The following is a 24139-nucleotide window of genomic DNA, read 5'->3' as shown; positions in this document are numbered from 1 at the left end:
TCTTGTGAGCATGGATCATAGGCTAATGTATAGGCCAGTTACAGTGTGGTCAGCAGATGTCTGCTTCCTCTGCAGTTTATCATGAGAGCATCCTGTTTTGACAGTTGCAATTTTATTGAGCTGCACATTCCAAATGTTGCACAAATAACATTCCAGGCATTAAAAACACTAAGTTGCCGAAAGTATAATTTGGGCCCTCTTTCATGTCTTTTCTCAGATGTTTCTTTACAGCATCTAATGCCACATTTACAAGTTTAGTAACTCATCTGTGTTGATTTGGCTCAGAAGTGGGATTATCTCAGCAACAAAACGGTGGCAGTATCTTTTCTTATACTTGCGTGACTTAACCAGGCTCAACCTTCATGTAACAATCGCAGGCAACTTGTTTGATTTTTGTTTTTCACTCGGATATTCATTTCAACTTTTTTCTTCCTTCTGTAAACCAAATGCATGACGCAGCACAACCTCTTGGCAAATTTTCAATTGATGAAGCTTTCGTTACTGTCAAACAATCCAGTTATTGGATTTCTTGTGCTTGCGCTTAGTGCTCAACTGTACGACACATTGTGACCACATTTCAGCTTCCTGTTGGAAGGTATGTATTCTTTTTCTTTGTGCCTCTTAATTTAATGAATGTGGGCTTCCTCTCTTCCTTACTGCAGGCGATTCCTGATTCCCTTCGCTATCGCCAGACATTCCTGGAGTACGGCAAACTTTGGGTGAGTCTGGGCACGCTTTTTGTCTCCTGAAGCTGTCGATTGTTGGATTTTTTTTTATGTGTTACCCTTAAAAGGGCAGAGTGCAATGAAAGTGTCGGAGTTCATGTTTGTTAGTTGACCTACCTTATTAGTTTCTTGATATCCGCATGGTTGCCCGATTTCGGTTATTGAGGTGAAGGAAGCTGATTAAAAAGTAGTGTGTAGGCATTTTTGTTGTATTTATTGTTCAATCACTATGGTATTTTTGTTTTATTTGAGTGCAATGACAAAATGCATCACCTGATGTTTATTACAAGAAAGCACAAATTTGCACACCCGTTATTCATGCATTTGGAAAACTCCTAATAATCTGGATTCAAGGCATCATTTATTCTCACCATTCGCATGGCGACGTTTGATAGTAACTGTTGCAAAAAAATATATATATATATATATATATATATATCTGCTGTAGACTTTCAGTAAACGTCAATCTTTTTAAACAGAGTTGCTGCTTAATTGGAATAAGTACTTCCAATATGATTGGTTTTGTACTTGAATTCTGTCTAGAATTTAACTCTCAGCAAATGGCACTCCTGTTTAACGAAACATACTTTTTTGACCCCCTCATGTTTTGTTTAATTATTCTACTGTATATGGATATTCGTGGTAAACAAACCTTGGGTTGATACGTTGTAGCCATTGACTTGGGCGTAAAGACTACACGTACCGCTGATATAACCAATAGTGCATGTTTCTCGACCACCATTGTGAAGCTCACACTGAAAGCAAAAAGTCAATTTAATCTATAAAGGTGATATATGACAAGGCAGCAGCTTTGACATTGCACAAAAAACGATACAGTGCCACAGTATAAGAAATTTTCTAGTATATTCATCTCCTTACTTCACACGTTTCCACACATGATGTTTGTGCATGTATGCATGCTTAGCTGTACATAGTAGCTCTTGCTAATTTTTTTTTTTTTTTGAGATTCAATTTTTAAGTATATAGTTGGAGTAGCTGGCACGTGAAACGTCAATAGAGTTTTCTTGTGCAGACTGACTTCACATTGCTTTTTCTGAGAGCCCTAGCCCATGATAGAAATGCCAAATATGCATTTCTGTGCTTTTTGTTATGTGTTGCGTGTTTTTAGAACTGACCTCGTGTCATTTGTGGCAAATAGGCCAGGTGGTGGGGCTTTTTAATAATGTTCATGCCCGTGTTGCATGCTGAACCTCTCTAGATTTTGAAGATTGGTGGAATTGGTAAGATGCAAGTAAGGAGTTCCTTTTTGCTTCTTAGATCATTTGTGCTTTATGTGATTACTTTAGATTAGCAACTAACTAGCAGTATTATCTCTTAGGGGTTTTCACATGCTACCTTGTGTATAATATATCTTTTTTTTTTTTTTTGGACTGTATAGAAGTTATAAAGATTGCCTGTGGCTTACAATGCAATGCTTGAACTCTATTGCTTGAAAAGGCCAACATAAATTGCACAATAACTCAAACCTGATAGCTGAACTATTAATAAAATTTCGCTTACTTAGATTTCACTAACTACAATACATTTACAGTATGGCACATATTTATTGCACTTTTCAAAATGTAACCTTTAACTAAATGAATCAGCAAAGTTAACTATGTAACCAATTCTGAAATACATGTACTGTCAAACTAGTAGTAAAAGGGCATTGCTTTTTAAATTACTACTTTTAATAAGCAAAACATCATTTTGTGATTTAGGTAAAGAAATCACTTGAATGCGAGTATTTCGTTTGTATTTTCGGTACATTTAAACACTGGAAGAGTCACGGGAACTCGCTATGAGTGGATGGGCTTTACAGAACTGACTGGCGGCCCTTCGTTAATTGCAGTGCAGGCTGTAAAGTACAGCAGGTTAAAAACATTGATGAAGTTTAGCTCAATAGTTGGTCATGCATTTTCAGTTCTCGTGCAAGTGATGTTTGCTTCTGTGAAAGAACACCAAAAAGAAAACTACCGTTACAATACTGGTAGATTACTCCTTCACAATTTCTCACGCTCGCCACGAGAGGACTTTTGGTCAGAGAGAAAGAGTGCAAAAAGAAAATGTGGGTGGCAGCACCATTTTGATATGCCCGCGTCAATAGCCATGGTGTCGTAAATTTTCATGGTGTCTCCTGGGTGCTTCGCGGCTTTTAATCGGTGAATTGAGAGGCACTGTGTGCTGAGGAGCAGGGACATGGACTTAATCTACAAAGGTTCAGAGCATTTCGTTTTGTCATTGTTATCAAAATATCAAAAATAAAAATACACTCTGAAGTCTCTGAAACTTTGACCCTGATTTTCTGTTCTATAGATAAACCTGTGGTTGTGGAAGTAATGACATGAAGGTTCTCAGAGTACAATTCATCAATCTAAACCAATTCATTCATTTGCTTTAGTGTTCCTTTAAGTAATCTAGCTCAAAGTTTCGTATTGGTCTATGTGTCTCATGTTACTTTTTAAATATTTTTATGCCCCAAAATGCTAATGCTTGTTGTTCCTTTTCTTAATGTTTGTCCAATACTCTTGTCAAATGTTTGCTACAACTTCTTGTAAGCATATTTTTCAAAAGAAACCTTTTTCTTGTGCTTGTCTCAGCTTTACAGTACAAACGTCAAATACATTTGACTCAATTTTCTTAGACTTCCTTTCTTACTAAGGCCTAGCAGAATCGCAACACTCATTTTATCGTATCTAATCTCCATTGCAGGGCCTACTCAAAGAAGGTTATGGAAAGCTGATCCAGTGCTACTGCCGTCTCATTGTAGCCAAGCTCAATTTTCACTACAGGGTGAGTGCTTGGTTTGTGCAATTTACACGTGCAGTATGTACAGACATTACACTTTTACAGTACCCTCTTTATGAGTAAATATTGTTTCCCAGTCTATTTTTTCGTGTGGATTCAGAAAGTGCATGCTTTTGATTTGGCAAAAGTATTTTTCATTGAGGTGCAAAAAAAAAAAAAGCATTTGACTGGGATAGAGGTAGTGGCACTTCACAGGTTTCTGTAGTAGTAGTAGTAGTAGTAGTAGTAGTAGTAGTAGTAGTAGTAGTAGTAGTAGTAGTAGTAGTAGTAGTAGTAGTAGTAGTAGTAGTAGTAGTAGTAGTAGTAGTAGTAGTAGTAGTAGTAGTAGTAGTAGTAGTAGTAGTAGTAGTAGTAGTAGTAGTAGTAGTAGTAGTAGTAGTAGTAGTAGTAGTAGTAGTAGTAGTAGTAGTAGTAGTAGTAGTAGTAGTAGTAGTAGTAGTAGTAGTAGTAGTAGTAGTAGTAGTAGTAGTAGTAGTAGTAGTAGTAGTAGTAGTAGTAGTAGTAGTAGTAGTAGTAGTAGTAGTAGTAGTAGTAGTAGTAGTAGTAGTAGTAGTAGTAGTAGTAGTAGTAGTAGTAGTAGTAGTAGTAGTAGTAGTAGTAGTAGTAGTAGTAGTAGTAGTAGTAGTAGTAGTAGTAGTAGTAGTAGTAGTAGTAGTAGTAGTAGTAGTAGTAGTAGTAGTAGTAGTAGTAGTAGTAGTAGTAGTAGTAGTAGTAGTAGTAGTAGTAGTAGTAGTAGTAGTAGTAGTAGTAGTAGTAGTAGTAGTAGTAGTAGTAGTAGTAGTAGTAGTAGTAGTAGTAGTAGTAGTAGTAGTAGTAGTAGTAGTAGTAGTAGTAGTAGTAGTAGTAGTAGTAGTAGTAGTAGTAGTAGTAGTAGTAGTAGTAGTAGTAGTAGTAGTAGTAGTAGTAGTAGTAGTAGTAGTAGTAGTAGTAGTAGTAGTAGTAGTAGTAGTAGTAGTAGTAGTAGTAGTAGTAGTAGTAGTAGTAGTAGTAGTAGTAGTAGTAGTAGTAGTAGTAGTAGTAGTAGTAGTAGTAGTAGTAGTAGTAGTAGTAGTAGTAGTAGTAGTAGTAGTAGTAGTAGTAGTAGTAGTAGTAGTGGTGGTGGTGGTGGTGGTGGTGGTGGTGGTGGTGGTAGTGGTAGTGGTAGTGGTAGTGGTAGTGGTAGTGGTAGTAGTAGTAGTAGTTGCTGCTGTTGTTGCTTCAAATAACACATTAGTACATAAGCTTAACATTTTTCGAATGCATGCAAGCATTACTGGACAAGCATCAACTAAGGCCTATGAACACACACATAAATGTTGAGTACTACACAAGTTATTAACACAATCAGCAATCATCAGCTGAAACGTCACACTTTTGCATCACTTATAATGCAATTCATGGGCTATTACGTGGTGCATTGTCAACATTGTCGTGTAGTTTGCTTGTAGTATGTTTCTTTGATCTTTTAGAATTTTGCGCCTATTTTCAACAAGGTTTGATAATTTGGCTTTCTAGTGCACATGTCAGTCTTTTTGGTTCTTTTTTCTCCACGCAGAATCCCAAGTTTCCTGGCAACTTAACCGTAACAGATGAAGCCTTGGATGACATAGGTGAAGGGGATGTCAATGTTTTGTGAGTCACTTTATCATGCACTGCATACATTAGGATTTCGGGCTGCTTTTGTTTTTCTTCCTAAATGTGTACTGACATAACAATGTTGGCCTCGTGTTTTTTGCTACAATGTGTTGCTGGAGGCCTATGTGCTGTTTTGAGCACATCGTTTGCTGCAGTGTACGGCAGATAATTGATTACAGGCTCCTCATTACCGACCAGTCTCAGTTTCGGTTTGAGAGAGGTCCAAAAGCAACAAGCGGTTTAGTGCAACTATCACCACCCAGCGTGTGCAACTTTCAGCGAAGACAGCACACAGAACTGCAACGCACTTCCGCACGGTTCGCACCAAGAAGTCCTTTCGAACAGGAAACGAAACAGCAGCATCGCCAAACACAAAACTTTCAACGCGTGGGCCATGGTCAGGGACGTGCGGGCAGCTGTCTGATAGTGCGAACATTATGAAAGAAATATGACACCTATGACGGGATCACAACTTGTTTTAGCGGGGTCACATAGGGAAGCAGGAGGGTCACCAAGGGTCAGCTTTTGAGGGTGTCAATAGCGCGAGGGAGTCGATCACTAACGCAAATTGGAAAATTAATTTAAAGTATTTTCTAAGCCAGGTTTGCTGTTCATATTTTGTAGATAATATATGCCTGTTCGTGGGAATCAATTCCGCACGCTATCTCAACCACGAATTTTGGGTCAGTACCCCTTTAATGATCACTGGGTTACATTTCCATTACAGGTGTTTCGACAAACATGTTCAGGCATTGTATTGTGCGTTCATGGCTATGCAAAGTATGCAAGCACGATCAGACCAGTATGGCCACCTGTTAAGTATTCAGCAGCACTCTTAGTAGTTTTCACAGTTGTCGTCTAAATAGCCTACATAGATGCAGATGTTGCTGTAAGGGCTGCCTTGTCAAACCTTTTAATTTTTGTATCTTTATGTACCAAAATAAGCAGGAACGTCATTTTTCCCCCCTTCCCAAAGAAGCAGTCAGGTGAAGCAAAAGGGAGAAGTTGGCTAGTTGGTACTGATTCATAATTTGCATTAGTAATCCTTGTTTGGCCTTATAGGAAGTTATACTACTCAAGGAAAGGGGATAGCCGCTTGTGGGCTGGGTGGTGGAGGTGTGTTCTTGTTCTGGTTTTTGCCTTTTGCCTTGCCCATGATGTGCATGTGCGGGAATTACTTAGTCCAGGGTCAAGTTTAGACATATATTTTCTGTTCAGGCAATGAAGCTTCGAGTTGTGAGTAAGCGCTTGTGGTGTTCACTTTATTGTCTTCATCCTTTTGCACTACTTTTACATCATTATGAAGCAGGCAGGTGTTGTGCCCCTCTAGAACCCTCAAATTTTGTGTCGTGTTTTCTGTGCATCCATATGAAATAGTAATAAGCAGGCTACAGGCAAGTAATTCTGGTGTATGCAGAAAATCATCATACATTGTGAAATTCTTGTGAAAAAATAAGTTTGTACTTTTTATTTATTGTATTGAAACTCAATTCTGTGCAGCTCCCCTTTTGTGCACTGTTGGTTTGCACTAAATGGTCATAGTGTTTGCGGTCTATAATACTGTGTTTGTATTGCTGTTTTTTAAATACAGAAGACAGTGCCACATGGTACTGATTGTCCTTGGAAGCCACTATAAAATGGCATTTTTTAGCTAATTGATCAGCTGTATGTTTCAGGAGTAGTATGCATATTATGGCTGTGATTACTGGAGGTAGTACAGCAATTAAGGGCACATGGTGGAGACATGATGAATTGAGCTTAAGTAATAATGAAAAATACAGAGCACCTGACAAACACACAACTGGAATAATGCTTGCTGTCGCCATGTGGTACTTGGCAGTGTGAAATATGGAAGCCTTTTCTAAGTAAGGTACAGAGCAAGTTTTTGTGTAGAAAATGGGGTATTATTATTGGTGATAGAAGTTCTTGCTAAGGACCTTGAAATGGACTGGTAATTGCAATTGACATATGGTCTGACTTTGCTTTTTTTTTTTCCTACCAGCTTTCAACTGACGTGCGAGATGTTTGACTACATGGATGAGATCCTGGCTCTTCAGCAGGCAGGTGTGTGGAATGTTTCATTACACACAATATTGAGTCCATAGCAACGTAACACTGTTAAGACTGCAGTGGCCATAACCGTAATTCGATGTGTCGTACAAAAAGATTGCATTTTTTTTTAGTGCACAAGAGATTTGCATTACGCAAAAGGACTACTAATGAATGGTGGCAATAATTCGCAAATCAAGTGTTCTTGCTTTATCGAGGCAACATTGGCAAACGTCTATTGTACAGAGATTACAAAGATGTGGCTTTGACACTTTGACGGAATCTGGAACACTGAAAATGTGCTAGGGCACGTTGTTAGGCTAGTTGGTTAGGATTGATAATTTACACAAAGTAGTGCGATGCAACGGGGACTGAGAAGACACATGCACAAGCTAACTTGCAGCTGAATGTTTATTTCTATCACATGTGCCATATATGCACTCAATAATAAAACCAATGACATAACATGTAACGATTGAATACAAAACGAGCATGTGTCATTTTAATAATACTGCTACGCACCTGGCCATGTCAGATATAGAGTTGCATTTTTTTTTAATTAAATGTATGCAGGAGCTATGAACCACAAAGTGATAATCTTGTAGTACTTTCATTTGCTTCTGCTGACTTAAAATTTGAAATGCATGCCATGATAAAACGCAACATATTTCACATGTTTTTGGAATTGGGCTTTAAGGTACCATATGGGTCATTGTATCGCTGCATCCAGAGAGGCGTCTTGAACCTGACATAAGTGCAACTTTGGCACACAGACTCTGTAACTAACCTTATGTCAGGTGGTGACTTCACCAGGTGACTGCACAGTTGGTGTAAATGTGCATGCTTGGTGTATGTGAGAACTTTTTTCTCCTGTCCCTAAACTGGCTGTCCTGATGAGTCTGCTGGAGGCATTTGCAAAGGATACTTATTTATTTATTTATTACAGTACTGCCGATCTGATCTTCAGTTCTAGGCAGGGGGGTGCACGTTAAAGAACCCCAGGTGGTCAAAACTTCTGGAGCCCTCCACTACGGCGTCTCTCATAATCATATGGTCGTTTTGGGACGTTAAACCCCACAAAATCAATCAAATCAAGTTCTTGGCAGGAGTGGGTACAAGTGAATACAAAAAAAATGGTTACAGTAAACACATACGAGACATAGAAGCTATAATAACTACAAAAGAAGAAGAATACAACGAATTCGTACAAACAAAGCAGCAAGATATTTAAATAACTAGTGAAAACATGAATACGTAAACATATAGAAGAAAAAGACCGTCAGGGTTCATGTAAAACTATGTCAGAGCTATGTCTTATGGACTAATGGGCCTGTAGATAGATTGATAGCAGATAGCGATGGGCATTCCACCACAGCTGAGGAGAGAAAATTCCAATTGGTTGCAGTTCTCGGCAAAAGGAATACTGGAACATGTTGGTGTGACTAGAGAACTCAGTTACTTTTTTTATTATGAAGGGACAGAGTAGGCTGCAGGTGGGAGTCTTTTAGATATGTATCCTTTTTTATACCTAACTGTCCTTGATAAGGAAGGTAAAATAGTTTCATTCGTTTGCGGTATTGCCGATTTGCAAATTTTTCGGGCTCAGCCATTCCTAGAAGAGATGTGACTGATGCCTCCTAGCTGTATTTATTAAAGATTAACCTAGCTGATTTCCTCTGTATTTTTTCCATTATTGAAACTTTTCTTTTTGTCTGTGGATCCCAAACAGTGGCACAGTATTTCAGGAGTGGCCGAATAAATGTTTTATAGGCTAATATCTTAACTTCTGAAGAGGACTTACTCAAACGCCTCCTTAAGTATTCGAGTTTTTTCATCGCCTTTCCATGTATGCGGTCATTTAAGATTGTGACATTTAAAATTGTGACAGATTGTGACATTTAAGATTGTGCATTTAAGATTGTGACAGATGATGACTCCCAGATACTTATAGTTAGTTACTACTTCCAGAGGTTCATTATCAAAACAGTAAGGAAATGTTATAGGTTGCTTTTTGCGACTAATTAACATTGCGACAGTTTTATTTTTGTTGATGGCCATTTGCCAGTCTGTGCATATGCTTCGACATGACGCAGTTACTGTTTGTTATGTTAAGAGCGACAGCTGTCTAATTGTCTTTGGAGATGAAGGTTGGAAGTTGGCCAGCTGTGATTCTTCGAGCCTTGTGAATGTTTCTTGACAATTCCGAGCCACAGTTTCTTTTACTTTGCGTCCCTCCGCCCATGCAGTGTTTGGCTCCCTGGACATGGCACGCTCCAACTCCATGACCAACTCGGGCCAGTGCCGCCTTGCACCTCTGATCCCCTGCATCCAGGACTCGAGCCAGCTGTACGACTACACGGTCAAGGTCCTCTTCAAGCTGCACGCTGGTATGTGTCGGCTTTCACCCGCCATGGTGGCCTAGTGGTTATAGTGCTCAAACGCTGATCCAAAGGCCACGGGACTGAATCCCGGCTGCGACAGTCGCGCTTCAATGGAGCCGAAACGCTCAAGGCCCTTGTGTTTAGGTTTTGGTGCGTGGTTGATGAACACCAAACAGTCAAAATTTCCAGAGTCAATCTTCAGTAACCATGTCAATCTTCAGTAAGTTTTTTTTTTAGCGCACGTAAACAACAGAAAGAAATGAAGGCATGTGTAGACAGACAGAGCGCTAACTTCCAACTAAGTTTTCCAAGAAACCAGAGAACATGTTCTCCGGTTTCTTGGAATAAACTATGTTGGAAGTTGACGCTCTGTCTGTCTACATGTGCCTTCATTTCTTCCTGTCTATGTTCTCTGGTTTCTTGGAATAAACTATGTTGGAAGTTAGCGCTCTGTCTGTCTACATGTGCCTTCATTTCTTCCTGTTGTTTACGTCCACTACATGGAAACTTATTTAAGATGAGCTACCAACAAGCCCACATCGCATCTACCATGGCAAGCGTCATAATCACATAATGGTATCAGTATATAAAAACAACAGCAGTTGTTATTTTGTATGTGTTGACTTCGAAAAAAAGCTTTTGATTGATTCATTCATTGATACATTCATTGATTTATTGTAGCATGATATCCTGTGGAAACATCTACTTAGGGCAGGCACAAGAAGGAAGGTTGTCGTTGACAATTAAAATTAAGATAACTGTAATGAAAGCCAAAGTGCAAATGGCCTCCCGCTCCTATCTTCACACCCACCTTGAATTCTTGTTCATGGCCAATGCTGCTTTTTCACTCAGAACCAAAGACACGGACATTGCCGACACCAACCCTGGATTTTTTACACCAGGGTTTCTGCGAAACAAGCTCCTTAACACTGTCGCATTGAAACTGGTGGCTTTGTGGCTGCATGGATAGTGAATATCCTCTAATGCACTACAGTGCAGTCCACTTATAACGATACCACATATAACAATATATCGGTTATAACGATGGGTCGACTTAACAGTCTCATTTCATGCATTGGGGCTATGGGGAAAAAAACCATATATAACGATATGTTATCCACCGCATATCGGATACAACGATGAAAAGTTTGCCGTGGACGGCATGTTTCATTCAGAATAATCGTAACGTTTAGATTGATAAGTTCCTCTGAAACGAACTATGCCGAGACAAGACGAATAGTTAGCGTAGGCGAGTACGTATCTGCCGCCACTGCAACACGCCACGGCAGCGCGTCCCGGCTGTTCAAAAAGCCGAGGAGAGCATCGCGAGTTGGCGCGACGCGCTACAGATGGCGCCAGCTGTGTCACGTTTTGCGCCTCGCCGCGCGTCGACCGCGGAGAGGCTGAGAGAAATTTAAAAAAAAATGCAAAAAGCAAAGCGCCGCGCTCCGCGGCTCCCCGCCTTCTACAACGGCAAGCCGGCAAGCTACTCGTAGCTTGCCGAACGTAAGCGGGAAAGAGAGAGAAAATAAAAAAAGCGAAAAGCAAAGCGGCGCGGCGGCATCGGGGCGGGGCCTCGTTGGCATTCCGGCTGTGTACCTCTGGCTGTGCTTTCTTCCTCCCACTGCTCCCACCCCGCCGTCGGTCAGTCTCTCTTCCTCAGCGAACCCGTGATGCGTTCTTCGGAGTAAGAAATAAAGTCTTGTTTTGACATCCTACTATCTGCAATATTTATTAATTGGAGAAAATAGCGAAATGAAGCCGGGAGCTACAAAAGGTACGTCCGGCGACGATTTTTTGGTGGCAGTCCAGATATAACGATCACCGGTTATAACGATCATATTTTTAGGTTTTCTCGATATCGTTATAAGTGGACTGCACTGTAGTTGAGTGCACTAGATGAAAGTGCGTTGGGACTCATTGTTTTTTCTTTTCTCTTACACCTTGTCCTTCTGCGGTGATGGCCGTGCCTGCAGCCCTGCCAGGTGATACCCTCCTCGGCCACAGAGAGCGCTTTCTCAAGCAGTTCAAACTGTTGAGTATATTTTTCCTGTCTTTTTATCATCATTGTATGAAGCCTGCATTTGGAAAAACTGCCTTATTCATATTGTAATTCTTCCTCTGGACGATTGCAGGGTGGAATTAAGTGCCCCAAATGTCACCACTGTTAAGTTACACTGCATAAGTTTACTGTTCTTACACTGAATGTGTTTTTGTCCACACTTACCTGCTGCCCACAGCAGTAGATTGTAAAAAAGTACTTATGGTTATTGATTTTCACCGAAACTAGTCTGATCGAAAACCTGGAAGTCATGGGCCTCTTGCAAAAGGCCCAATTTACATAAGCTTGCTAGAACTCTCACCTGTTGCGTGGTTTGAATAACATTAGGCAATGCGGTAACACTTTGATGATATGCCGACTTTTTATTTTTGTGCTGAACACCTTCTCAACTGGTGACGCTACTTGCCAGTTCTTGTTCTGCAGAGCCTCGAGCTGACTACACTCGAACCTCATTATAACAAACTTGCATCTTACATGAAAATAAGTTCGTTATATCCAAAAATTTGCTATAAAGATTTATTCTTACCACTAAATCTATTGCAAGACTATTTTTCATTTGCTTCGTTATAACCGATATTTCAGTGAGTGGATTGGAGAACAAACGGGGGTTAAGGATATCGCAGTTAAAATCAAGAAGAGGAAATGGACATGAGCCGGTCGTGTAGCGCGTACACAGGATAACCGCTGGTCATTAAGGGTAACTAACTGGATTCCCAGAGAAGGCAAGCGGGTTAGGGGGTGTTGCGAACGACGGGCCTATCCCGCCGAAGCTACCACTGTTGCGAAAGCCGGCGACGCCGACACGGCCCCGAAGGCGCCACTGCTTTCAACTCCGCCGGGAAGGTCACCAGCCGTTTGGTAGCGTATGTTTCTCAGCCCGCGACTGCTTCTGCGCAGAGCTGATAAGACGAGCGGACGAGACGACGGTGAGTTAAACAAGGTTTATGTACAGCATATATACAGAGGCGTTACAATTTCGGCACTGGGGCCGACAGAGACTCGAAGAGCCGAGCTCTCCTCTCTAATACATAGGTCAACTTTTCGCCTAAGACCGCTGACTCACACACATGTCGGCTCTCCGACATGGGGACTCCTCTCTCGTAAGACTGCCGATCGCGACACGCCGCAGGGCTTCTTTTATTTACACCGGGTCCAACCAAAATGTCCAATCAGAAGCGCCGCTGGTCGTCAGGGCAGATTCCCCCAATGGGGTTGCCGCGCCATGTGTCAGACCACCAGACACGAGGACGCCGGCTCGCTGTCACGAGTGCAGCTGACTCAATGCACGTGGGCCAGAGGGGCGCCGCGCGTGTTCACACCGTCGAGTTGATCGCGCCAGGCAGACTGCGGGCTGGCCTTGACCCAGATTGCCTTTTTCAGAGGCACGGACGTTTGACGAGGACTCGCTGGCATAACAGCACCCCCGCCGCCAGACAATGCACCGGAAAGACGAGCTGCTTCCACGGGGCTCGGATGTCAGGTGCGCTCGTTCGCCAGGTCCCTCCAGGTTCGCCTCCAGGGCCATGGGGAGAATACAGCTCCAGACTGTTCCGGGAACACGTCCCATTTTTGACGACGGATCCCAGCTCCACTGGCTTGTCGCCACAACTTGTCGACCAGCTTCACTCGTCTCTTCTGACCATCTTCGGTTTCAGCCCTTGTCGATGGTTCTGCAACTTGCCAAGAACGGATCGACAACAGACAACACACGACACAAGCAAGTGCCCTCGGTCACCCGACAGAACACCAGACAGAGTATAGCACAACATATACCTATCTACGTGTCTATCGGAATTTTGTTCCTTCTACATCAAGAGGCACATGTGGGACACAAGACTCTTAAAATGACAACTCAATTTTTTTCCCACGTACAACAACGTAACGGATTAGAATACCACATAAAGTTGGCCCCTTGAGATCACTCTGAACGAGAGCGCTCAGCCCAGGTCGTGATGAGGTCAAAATTTTGCCCCGAACCGCCAGCCAGAAACCGAAAGGTTGAGAAGGTACTAACTAAACGCACTGCTCAATGCACCTGCATTAACGTTTACCTTTCCTTTTTTTTTTTTTTTGATAGCGAACGTCAAAGTTGCGCTGTGGAGCAACATGCTCCACTTCAGTAACCGGCCACTTTTAGGCGACGATACCTATGCGGCACCAAGAGCGGCTCACACTTTCGACGTTGCACAGGGGAACAACGATACGGCTTGCTACTGATTGACTCCTCACCGCTTAGCTCGATATCGTGTTCGATCACCGTCGTGTCTCCGGGACGGTCCGACAACACATACCCAAACTCGGAACCAATCTTTCTCAGGTCCTCTTTCTCAGGTCCTCCTTCACTTAAGCTAGGCTCTAGGTTTATCTGCTCCCGGATTACTTTCGATCCCCCTTCGATCACCTCACTAGAACTTAAATTTTCTGCTTCCTCTTCCTCTGAAGCCTTCAACAGCTGATTTACGACCGCTTGATGTTGAACATTGGGTTTCATCAAGTTGTAAATTTTGTTCTGCCGCCTTCCTACTTGCACCTCATAACTCTGCTCCTCGGCGACCTGCCTGATCCACGCGCATTCTCCTGTGAAGTCATCCGGAGACACCAATGAAGGATGGACAACGTCCATGGTTGCCGCTGAGTCTCTAAGTGCTCGGCACGTTTTCTCATTCACCCTGATTTCTTGGAGATACGGCTTCAACAACCGAACGTTTTTTTCTGATTCTCGGATCGTTGCGAAGGCAAACTTTTCCTGACAGTTTCTCGCGATGTGCCCTTCCTTTTTACAGTTCTAGCAGATTAGCGGCTTCCGTTTGTTTTCCGATTCAAATGCCTGTGTGGTAGAAACCTCACTCGATTTCTCCGCTTCTGTTTGCCCTTCCCCTACACTGTCATTCGTAAGAGACTGGTCCTTCTTGAAATTACGGTGCGGAACGGGTTTCCGTTGATCAGGTTTCCTTGAAAAGCCCTCTTTCCTTTCATCCTTTTCAACGCGCACGGCCCTGCTATGCAACTTTCGGCGAGTATAATACTCCTCAGCTAACTCAGCTGCTTTGTTTAACTGTACTTCACCAAGTCTGTCCTGCAGCCAAAGCCTGACATTATCCTCGATGCAGCGGTAGAATTGCTCCAATGCAACGCATTCCACCACTCTATCGCGGTCGTCATAAACACCTTCGCCCTTGAGCCATTCAATTAAATCGGCCTTAAGACGAAATGCGAAGTCAACGTGTGACTCATTCCCCTTTCAGCATACCGGAACCGTTGCCTGAAAGCCTCGGGTGACAACTTATAACGTCTCAAGAGCACTTCCTTAACCTCGTCATAGCTCTCAAACGCTTCCCTAGACAAGCAAGTTAATGCGTCGGACACTTCGCCGGGAAGAAGAGCCAACAGGTTCTGCGCCCAAAGAGACCGCTCCAAAGCGTTTCGCTCACAGACGTGTTCAAACTTGACGAGATACTTCGCCATGTCCTCGCCTACTACGAACGGTGGCAGTTGGTCCCGAATTCTAAAACCGCTGACCTGAACTGTTGGAGAAGCTACGCTAGGCGCCTGCGAACACTGTAGGATTGCCAATTCTAGTCGTTTCAACTCGAGACGCTCCTGTCTCTCGGCCTCCTCGCGACGTTCGCGCCTTTCAGCTTCTTCGCGAGCTTCGCGCCTTTCAGCTTCTTCGCGAGCTTCTACCTCTCGCCTTTCAGCCTCCTCACGGCGTGCTTTAATATCCTCCCAGGCCTCATCGACTTCCTCAGCCGACACTCCCTCATCCTTCATGATCTCAAGGATCGCTTGCTTTCGTTTCGCACGGCCCAAAGTAATGCCGAGTTCCTCACAAATTTCGATGAGTTCCTTCACTTTAAGGTTCTCCATCGTTCACACTAGCCTCTTGCTGTTTGCCCCTGTTAAGAATCTACTTGCCGTACCCACTATAAGCCTACTAGCAAGACGCGCAAGCAATTTTTCACACTCCCGTGTTTACCCCCTCCGCATTAACTTTGGTTTCAAAGCACTTCCAACTTTGCTTGAAACGATCAAAGCTCACTCTAATGCTTCGCACAGCCCTTCTCTAAACTACTAGAACCTGAGCTTGAGTAGTCTGGTGAACTGAGGGGAAAACATCAGGCACTCACCGCATCGATGTCGCTGACGCCGGCCGATCCCGCAGCTGCCAACCACTGTTGCGCACGACGGACCGATCCCGCCGAAGCCACCACTGTTGCGAAAGCCGGCGACGCCGACACGGCCCCGAAGGCGCCACTGCTTTCAACTCCGCCGGGAAGGTCACCAGCCGTTTGGTAGCGTATGTTTCTCAGCCCGCGACTGCTTCTGCGCAGAGCTGATAAGACGAGCGGACGAGACGACGGTGAGTTAAACAAGGTTTATGTACAGCATATATACAGAGGCGTTACAATTTCGGCACTGGGGCCGACAGAGACTCGAAGAGCCGAGCTCTCCTCTCTAATACATAGGTCAACTTTTCGCCTAAGACCGCTGACTCACACACATGTCGGCTCTCCGACATGGGGACTCCTCTCTCGTAGGACTGCCGATCGCGACACGCCGCAGGGCTTCTTCTATTTACACCGGGTCCAACCAAAATGTCCAATCAGAAGCGCCGCTGGTCGTCGGGGCAGATTCCCCCAATGGGGTTGCCGCGCCATGCGTCAGACCACCAGACACGAGGACGCCGGCTCGCTGTCACGTGCGCAGCTGACTCAATGCACGTGGGCCAGAGGGGCGCCGCGCGTGTTCACACCGTCGAGTTGATCGCGCCAGGCAGACTGCGGGCTGGCCTTGACCCAGATTGCCTTTTTCAGAGGCACGGACGTTTGACGAGGACTCGCTGGCATAACAGGGGAGACAGAAGGTTAGGTGGGCAGATGAGGTTGAGAAGTTTGCTGGTATAAATTGGCAACTGCAAGCACAGGACCGAGTTGACTGGCAGAACAAGGGAGAGGCCTTTGTCCTGCAGTGGACGTAGTCAGGCTGATGATGATTATGAACCGATATTTCGTTATATACGAATTTGTTATATCAAGGTTTGAGTGTACTTGATTACAAGAATTCACAGGAGCACATAATAATGACTCTGTGGAATGGCTCAATGACTACAACATTCTGCTGCAAACCATGCTTGATATTTGGCCACTGCACGGGTACTTTGACGATAGCGAAGTGCAAGAAAACCTCTGTGCTTATTGAAGTTAAACGCACATTAAGAGCCCCATTGTCCAAACTAATTCATTGTCTCCTGCTACCATATACCACTACCATATTATCATACTATGGTTATGGTGCACAAAATTTTTTAATGCTTTTAGCGAATACTTCCAGGACCGTAAGATTTGTTTGACGCAAAGAAAAAAAGAAAAAGAACGATAGCACGTATAAACAGGGCTATAGGTTGAGTGGGAATATAGGTCGACCCCCCCCCCCCCCCCCCCCAAGTTCAGGTTACCTAAAAAAAAAAAAGGAAAACAACCCAGAACTGCCGAGTGACATTTATTTGAAAATTAGGCGCACTGCACCCCAATAGTCGGAGCTCCCCTCAACCACCATTGCAACTGTTCCTATTCTTCAGACGAAGCACCACTGTCTTCTGAAGACGAGAGTTTGTCGTTGGCAGCCCCCCACAGTGCGTTGTCTTTCGTGCCATATAGCGAGTTGCGGATGGAATATTTATTGAAAGCAATTTCCACCATGGAATCTGGCAAGGAACGCCAGGCGGAAAGCACCCACCCACAAACAGTCGCATTCGTCCATGTATCCCTTCTTGTTCGTCGGTGTCTTTGGGTTGTCACCGGACATCCAATTTTGGTACTAAAGCTGCACTCGGTCCTTAAAGGGCTTGTCCAGCACAACGTCGAGCGGTTGGAAGGTGGACGTCGTACAACCTGGTATCATGGCGAGGTCCGTTTTTCCGTCGCCCAGTGCGTGCTTCACAGCGTCGGTTAAGTGATCATGAAACACATCTAACACCAGGATTCTGCAAAAACGCAGCAGTGCACCTGGCCGAGGTTTCCAGACTACTCGTATCCGTTCGAGCATCATGGCCTCGTCCATGTATCCCTTTTTGTTGACACAAATGACAACACCGGGCGGGAACACTTCCTTCGGCATTGTCTTACATTTGAAAATGATAAAGGGCGGAAGCTTTCTAACATCTGCTATGCATTCCAGCATGACGGTGAAGCGCGAGTGCTCGTTGCCAGTGGACAACAACTTCATATCCTTGGCACCACGCTGCATAATCATGGTCGATTAAGGCATGTCAAACCACATGGGGGTCTTAACGGCATTGTCAATCTGCCCCATCATGTAGTCCTTCTGCTCCCGAAGCCGGTTCACGAAGCCCTGCAAGTTTATAAGCTTGTCCTCGAATTCCTCTGGCAACTTCTGACAGATGGATGTGTGCCGCCGGAGAGAAAATCTTTTGCGTTTTATGAATCGATGCACCCGATCTTGGTGCACGAAACTCTTCTCTCGTGAGCCCAGCTTCTCGAGGGAGTTCCACAGCTTTCTTGCTAATGGTATCCACGGTCACTGGTAGCGAGCACACACGAACTTCCCGCACAAAGTTTTCTAGTGTATCCTCCAACTGCGGATGAACCGCACTTCGCCCACGAAATGGAATTTTCCGAGGATCGCACATCTGCAGCTTCCCGTTCTGCACCCTCCAATAGCGCACATTTTTTATATATATATACACCAAAGCAGCGCTGAGCAGCCATATTCCCGTTCGCTTCTGCAAACTAAGCAACATCTAGTTTAAGTGCAGTTGAGTACTGCCTTCACGTACCGCTGCTCATATTCAGTGAACGAAAAAAAGATCACTAAAAATGAAATGCAATGTCAAGCGGAGCGAAAACTTAAAACATATCAGAGGCAAATCACGAACACAAAAAAAACAGACGAGAGAGAAAAAAAAACAACCTGCTATTGGATTTGGATGCAGATATGGCCGCGTCCGGCTTCTCAAGCTCATGGAAGCCACATTTTGCCAGACAGCGGCGCACTGTCGGCTAGACGCCACTATATTAGACGAGGGGCGACATTAGCTCATTATTTAATTGAAAATATCTCGACTTATATTCCGGTTTATACGGTACACATGACTTCCCCAGAAACACAAAAGTTTGGAATTGCTGGCAACATTAACCGAATTTAGTAAGCAGAAGGTGTTAGTAGTATTCATGGAACTAAAGCAGATGGGGCAAAGATAGGGCAGCATCGTCACACACGTGGTCAATTTTATGAAATAAAGCAGACAGGTCGAATGCCTCACAACTGTGTAAGGGAAGATGGTTGTGGTGGTAGTGGTTAGAAGAGGAAGAAGGTCCCTTTTTTCTGCAGCAGAGAGGCTTACAGAAGATTTCGCAACCCTATAATTTATAGGTCTCATGGAAAATCATAATCACCATTTGTTTGAAAGATGTCTTAGGGTTACTACCCATTTCTGGTGGATTCTTCAAACTTCTGCTGTCCGGCGGCCATTGCAGCTTCACATAGAACAGTGGAACGAACATTTTATTCCGAAGTGATTACTAATACAACATAGTAACTGATAGGAATACTACATGTGTATACTATCTGATGAAGACAGCTTGTTACAGTCATTCGATAACAACTGATTGGGAATCATACAGTGTCTTTGAGCCTTGGCTTTGGTAAATAAGGGCAGCTGCACACCAGTGGCACCCCTGAGCAGGCAGTGGAGTTGGTGGTGTTGTGCATCCGGAAGGTCGTTTAAGTATTTGTAATGCTTGTAGCGAAAGTCTCTTAATTAAGTCTAAAAATACAAATAAGGGCATGCACTATGTCTGTTCTTGGGTTATAAAATTTTGGTCTGCCTTCACTGTTTTCAATTTATCAGAATGTACATGCTCATGTTGTGGTCTGCTGCTAACCATGCTTGATTTTTTTTACCACTGCACGGGTACTTTGACGAGGGTGAAGTGCAGGAAAATCCCTGTGCTTATTGGAGTTTGCTGTAGATATGTGCTGTTGTATGAGGAGCTCTGCTTTAGCCTTGTCACACAGTACCTGAATTATAGAACATGAAGAGCATGTGTGTGATACATATTGGAATGAACTGTCTCGTACTGGTGTCCTCAGTGGATCTTTAATTAGAGCTGCGCCAACAGTAAAATTTTGGGCACAAGTCGCATCGAATATTTTTTCCCAATATTTCTCGAATATTCCTGAAATTTTTTCTAACAGTTTGAAGCGACATTGGGGAAAAAATAAAGTTGGAGAGGATTCCTAAGCATATTCTTCAGAGATATAGCAACATGAAAGTGTTTCTTTTCTTCAAGTTTATGCGCTGGCTGGGTGGGATTTTATAGTTTTCTTATCAAGAATGAGACGATGCAGAGGCTGAGTTCTATTAGTACATGCATGGTTTAACCCAACCAAAGTGTTGCCGCGAACACTTTACACGTGAAAGGCAAAGGTGATATTTCCTCAGTTTCTCCTCCTTTTACAGCTTCTCTGGAAGCCCAACTGATGTGGCAGATAGAGTCGTGCATCCTTGGTGTTAAAAGTTCCAGATCTGTCTCGTCTACATCAACATACAAAAACATTTGAAATTTGGGATGCTAAAAATTTTGGTGTCCGATTTTTTGGACTTCCTGCCCAAATTTCATGTCTGAAACAGCATTGAACCCCCACTTCTGCCACATCGAAATCTGCCACGTCTATCGTCTGCATGTTGGAACAAGCGTTCTTTTGAGTCGATAAGTATTATTTGTGACCGTTGTGGAGCTTGAAAGGCAGCTTTGCCAAAATGCTTGTGTGTTATGAGGTGTAGAATTTGAAAAATACGAAGGGGCCACCTTCTATGAAACGACGGTCTTTGAATAGATAGACCGTAGCGAGAGGGGGAGGCGGTTGAAAGGCGGTTGCCGCCATACGAGAGTATAACGAGGTGAAGCTTACTGAAAAAAAATCTCAAAGGGTCATTTTAGGCGGACATTGTATCTAAAAAATTCAACTGTAGTGGAGCCTGAGTGACAGCGTTACCACAATGTGAGAGTGTGTGAGGTGAAGCATATTTGAGATCTGAAGGGGTCACTTTCATTCATACGGGTGCATTTGTGTTTTGGAAGTTTGAATTGTAAAAATTTAAGTGCAAACAATATTTAATGGCAACCACTATCAGAAAAAATATTCGAAATTTAGAATATTTAAGCACCCCTATTGAATGTTAAGCATTTTGTCTGGCACTTGAGAATTGCACTGTTGTTCCTTAGGTTATGTTACATTAGGGACTGTATGATTTTGCGTTTTCATGATGCTTCCACTGCTGTGACAATTCTAGGCAGTGTGAACAGCCAACCATTTCTACTAAGCTCGCCTGACAGCAGCTACATACGGCATTGTTATGCTTTCTTTGTGGGACAAGAACTGTCCTTGATGCACGGTGTGTACGAGTGGTCGTGTGGCATGCTGTGCACTGTCTGAGTGCCGCTTGTGTCGCTATGAACGGCATGAGTAGCCCTGTGTATAGGCTCTAGATGACGTTAATGTTTGTTTCAGGTTGCAGCAGTTCTACCTGAACTCTGTGAACCTGCAGTACTTCAAGCACCTGATTCAGGTTCCCCTCCTACCAGAGGTCAGTGCATCTTGCACTCGATATCGAAAGAAAGGCACTGTACGCTTTATACTGGTGCTTCGTACTCTTTGCTTACACATTTTCATTTTATTGTATTTTTCACAAGTTAGCATGGTCTCATGCTGAATGGATTTATTGCCCTTACACCTCTTGTGGAGAGGTTATGCTTACTTTCAAGTGACCTATGTGTTCAGCATTGTGCGAATTGTGAAGAGGGGGGGGGGGGGATGTAGGAGTTTATTTGAGTGTTTGTGCGAGTTTTGTTTAGTTGTATGAGGGGAATGGTTCACCTCGGTTCCATGCAGCAGCTTCTTCAATACCACCTCTGGCTTCTGTGGGTTACATTGTCGAGGCCAATTTGTATAAATTTTGCTGCATCACCACGGTTTTTGCCATTTCTGAGCACCATGTGGTTACTGGCTAGTAGTTGCTCACTAGTGATCTCGCTTTATTTATATATTTTTTGCATTGAAAAGCTTTCGTTCCGCTCATCAAAGTACGATACCTTATTTTATCAGACATGCAGGAAGTAGCCAGTCATAGGGAACTCGTATGTAGTTAAAATGGGCAGTTAAATCTGAAACCAGCTACAACTTTTTTCAGCTTTTGATTTATTGATTGTCTTTCTTGGTTGGTAATGGTCACTGTGATTTCAAGTAATAAATTCATTACAATGGAATGATACAGTATAATGGGCAACGCTGTTTTGAGCACTTGAACTACCCTGGCATGCCTACAGTTATACCACATGTGGCATCATGGTTGGGCCTGTTAAAGTAGGCGACCATGTTGCTCTGAAATCACTCCCTCATATAAATGCCCTACAAGAAGTTTTCCGAGTAGTAATTGAACCAGCACTGCTAGTGACAAAGAGCAGGGCTTCATGGAGAACTCACTTTTGAGTTATCGCCGCAGCATAATCACAACATTGGATGTGAGGCCCACTACGTGCTTTCTGGGGTAGTTATTCGAATCAGTCGTTGACTGCATCTTTGAAAAAAATGCATGTAAATAGTTGACCCTTTTCTTCAACGTGTACAAGTCTGTTTCAAATGGTGTATTGTATTTGCTGCATCACCATAGGCATGCCAGGTTATCAGTGCCTAGATATTTTTTCAGCTTGTCTATCATTTGGCTTGTCCTCAAATGTAGTCGTGACTGCTCAACTTAAAGTATGCTCAGTGGTACACTTGCGCTAATCACAAAAGAAACACTGCACTTGTCCATCTTGCTGTACTGACTCAGTGTTTACTCTTTCCCTCGGTCGTTGCAGAAGCCGCCAAACTTCCTGATAGCGTCAGACCTGAGCTCTCACGTAAGCCCCGTGGTGGTGCTGCCACCTCAGAATGAGACACCCGAGAACGAAACGGTGGATGCTACCCTGGTGGACACATCTGTGCCACCAGCACCAGACAAGTTGCAGCAGGTGAGAGGCACTCGCTGATCAACTTAGAAAGTTGCACTTTGGTAATCGTTAGCTGGTTAGGTTTAGTAATTGTTGCACTTTAGTAATCAGGAAATGGTTAAGTGGCACTTTAGTAGTCATTAACTAGTTAGGTTGCAATTTAGTAGTAACTATTGACTAGTTAGGTCTCACTGTGTTGGTTAGGTCGTACTGTAGTAATCAATAAATACTTAGATCTCACTTTAGTAATCATTATCTGGTTAGGTTGCATGTAGCACTCATTAACTTGTTAGGTTGTACTGTACTAATTGGGAATTGGTCAAGCTGCACTGTACTAATTTTCAAAAATGAACTAGATTTAAATTTGTCTGAGTTTCACGTGCCGGTGTTATATTTACTGGGGTCTACATATTTAATAATTTTGTTTACTTATGGTCCTTTAATGTACACATAAATCTATGCGTATGAACACATTTGCACTTCATCTTTTCTAAAGATTGTCATTGCTGCAGCAATAAAACCTGTGACCTCAAGATCAGCGGCCATTCTTGATAAGCACTGATCTACTGTGCAGTAGAAATTGAAAGTTCGTGCCTTATTTGCATGACTGCTAGTCTACTCGAATGTAGTAAGTGGCTCTTCCCCCCCCCCCTCCTGAAAACATCTTGGCTAAAAAAAAAGAAAGGAGTGCGAGCACATTTTTTAAAAAAAGATTTTTTACAACATCTCAAAAAAACAAAAAATCGGAATTTTGATGTGGTAAGGTGGCTTCACAGGAGGGCCTAAAGGCTGTGTAGAAAAGTTAGCTTCATGGGAATACGCGAGGATACTCTTCAGAAAAATTTTATAACTGAAACTAGTTTTCAATTCTACGTTGACCTCCCAACTTCAGATTTCAGATTAAGACAAAATGGGTAGACTTACAATCTCGTGAGTGCGGTAACTGTGCTCAATCCGTATTGTGTTGTGTATAGCACATTCAAGGAGTGATTTAACAGGATCGTACTGAAACAAACTGTCAGATAATGTGTGCACAAGTACAGCTGCAGCAGAAATTTTGTAACCTTATGTGCTCAAAAAGTGAATGAACAGTCACATAAAAAGAATGAGTACTCAGATTAAGTTCAAACAACTATTGTGTACCAGCACTACATACGCCTTGCATACTGATAAATTTGAAAGGAAATGCCACAGCACATTATTTCGACTGAGTATTCTCTGTCGCACATGCATTGTCTTGCCCTTGCAGATGTTTGGTGCTGCAGGAGACAGGGCTGAGCTGAACAACTCCACAAGCGATGAGGCTGAAAAGTAAGTAGGGGACAGACGTATCGTTAAAGTGTAATTTGGAAGCCACAGCGCATTGAGCACAGTTTCGATGCTTTGTGTGGCTGTCTAGCCTGCATTCTATTGAGGCTGTAAAACTTTGCTTGTCGAACTGCCTAGACAAGCAAAGCCCTGCACGTTGTCTGAGAGAATTGAAGA

The 24139-nt window shown here is 43.2% G+C and overlaps 1 protein-coding gene across 1 annotated transcript in view; it reads left to right on the top strand.

Annotated features, from left to right (window-relative positions):
* Positions 1-24139, top strand: part of LOC142785365 (huntingtin-interacting protein 1-like) — a 123068-nt gene that overhangs the window by 21583 nt on the left and 77346 nt on the right. Inside the window, exons 4-12 of the mRNA XM_075883840.1 lie at positions 663-719; positions 3438-3518; positions 5068-5144; positions 7150-7211; positions 9443-9583; positions 11554-11611; positions 21174-21249; positions 22523-22675; positions 23904-23965. Of these exons, the coding sequence (XP_075739955.1) occupies positions 663-719; positions 3438-3518; positions 5068-5144; positions 7150-7211; positions 9443-9583; positions 11554-11611; positions 21174-21249; positions 22523-22675; positions 23904-23965 (767 nt within the window). The remainder of the gene's footprint in view (positions 1-662; positions 720-3437; positions 3519-5067; positions 5145-7149; positions 7212-9442; positions 9584-11553; positions 11612-21173; positions 21250-22522; positions 22676-23903; positions 23966-24139) is intronic.

This window comes from Rhipicephalus microplus, unplaced genomic scaffold (genome assembly GCF_043290135.1).
Source record: "Rhipicephalus microplus isolate Deutch F79 unplaced genomic scaffold, USDA_Rmic scaffold_21, whole genome shotgun sequence".
Lineage (NCBI taxonomy): Eukaryota > Metazoa > Arthropoda > Arachnida > Ixodida > Ixodidae > Rhipicephalus > Rhipicephalus microplus.
This window is presented reverse-complemented; position numbering and strand designations above follow the sequence as displayed.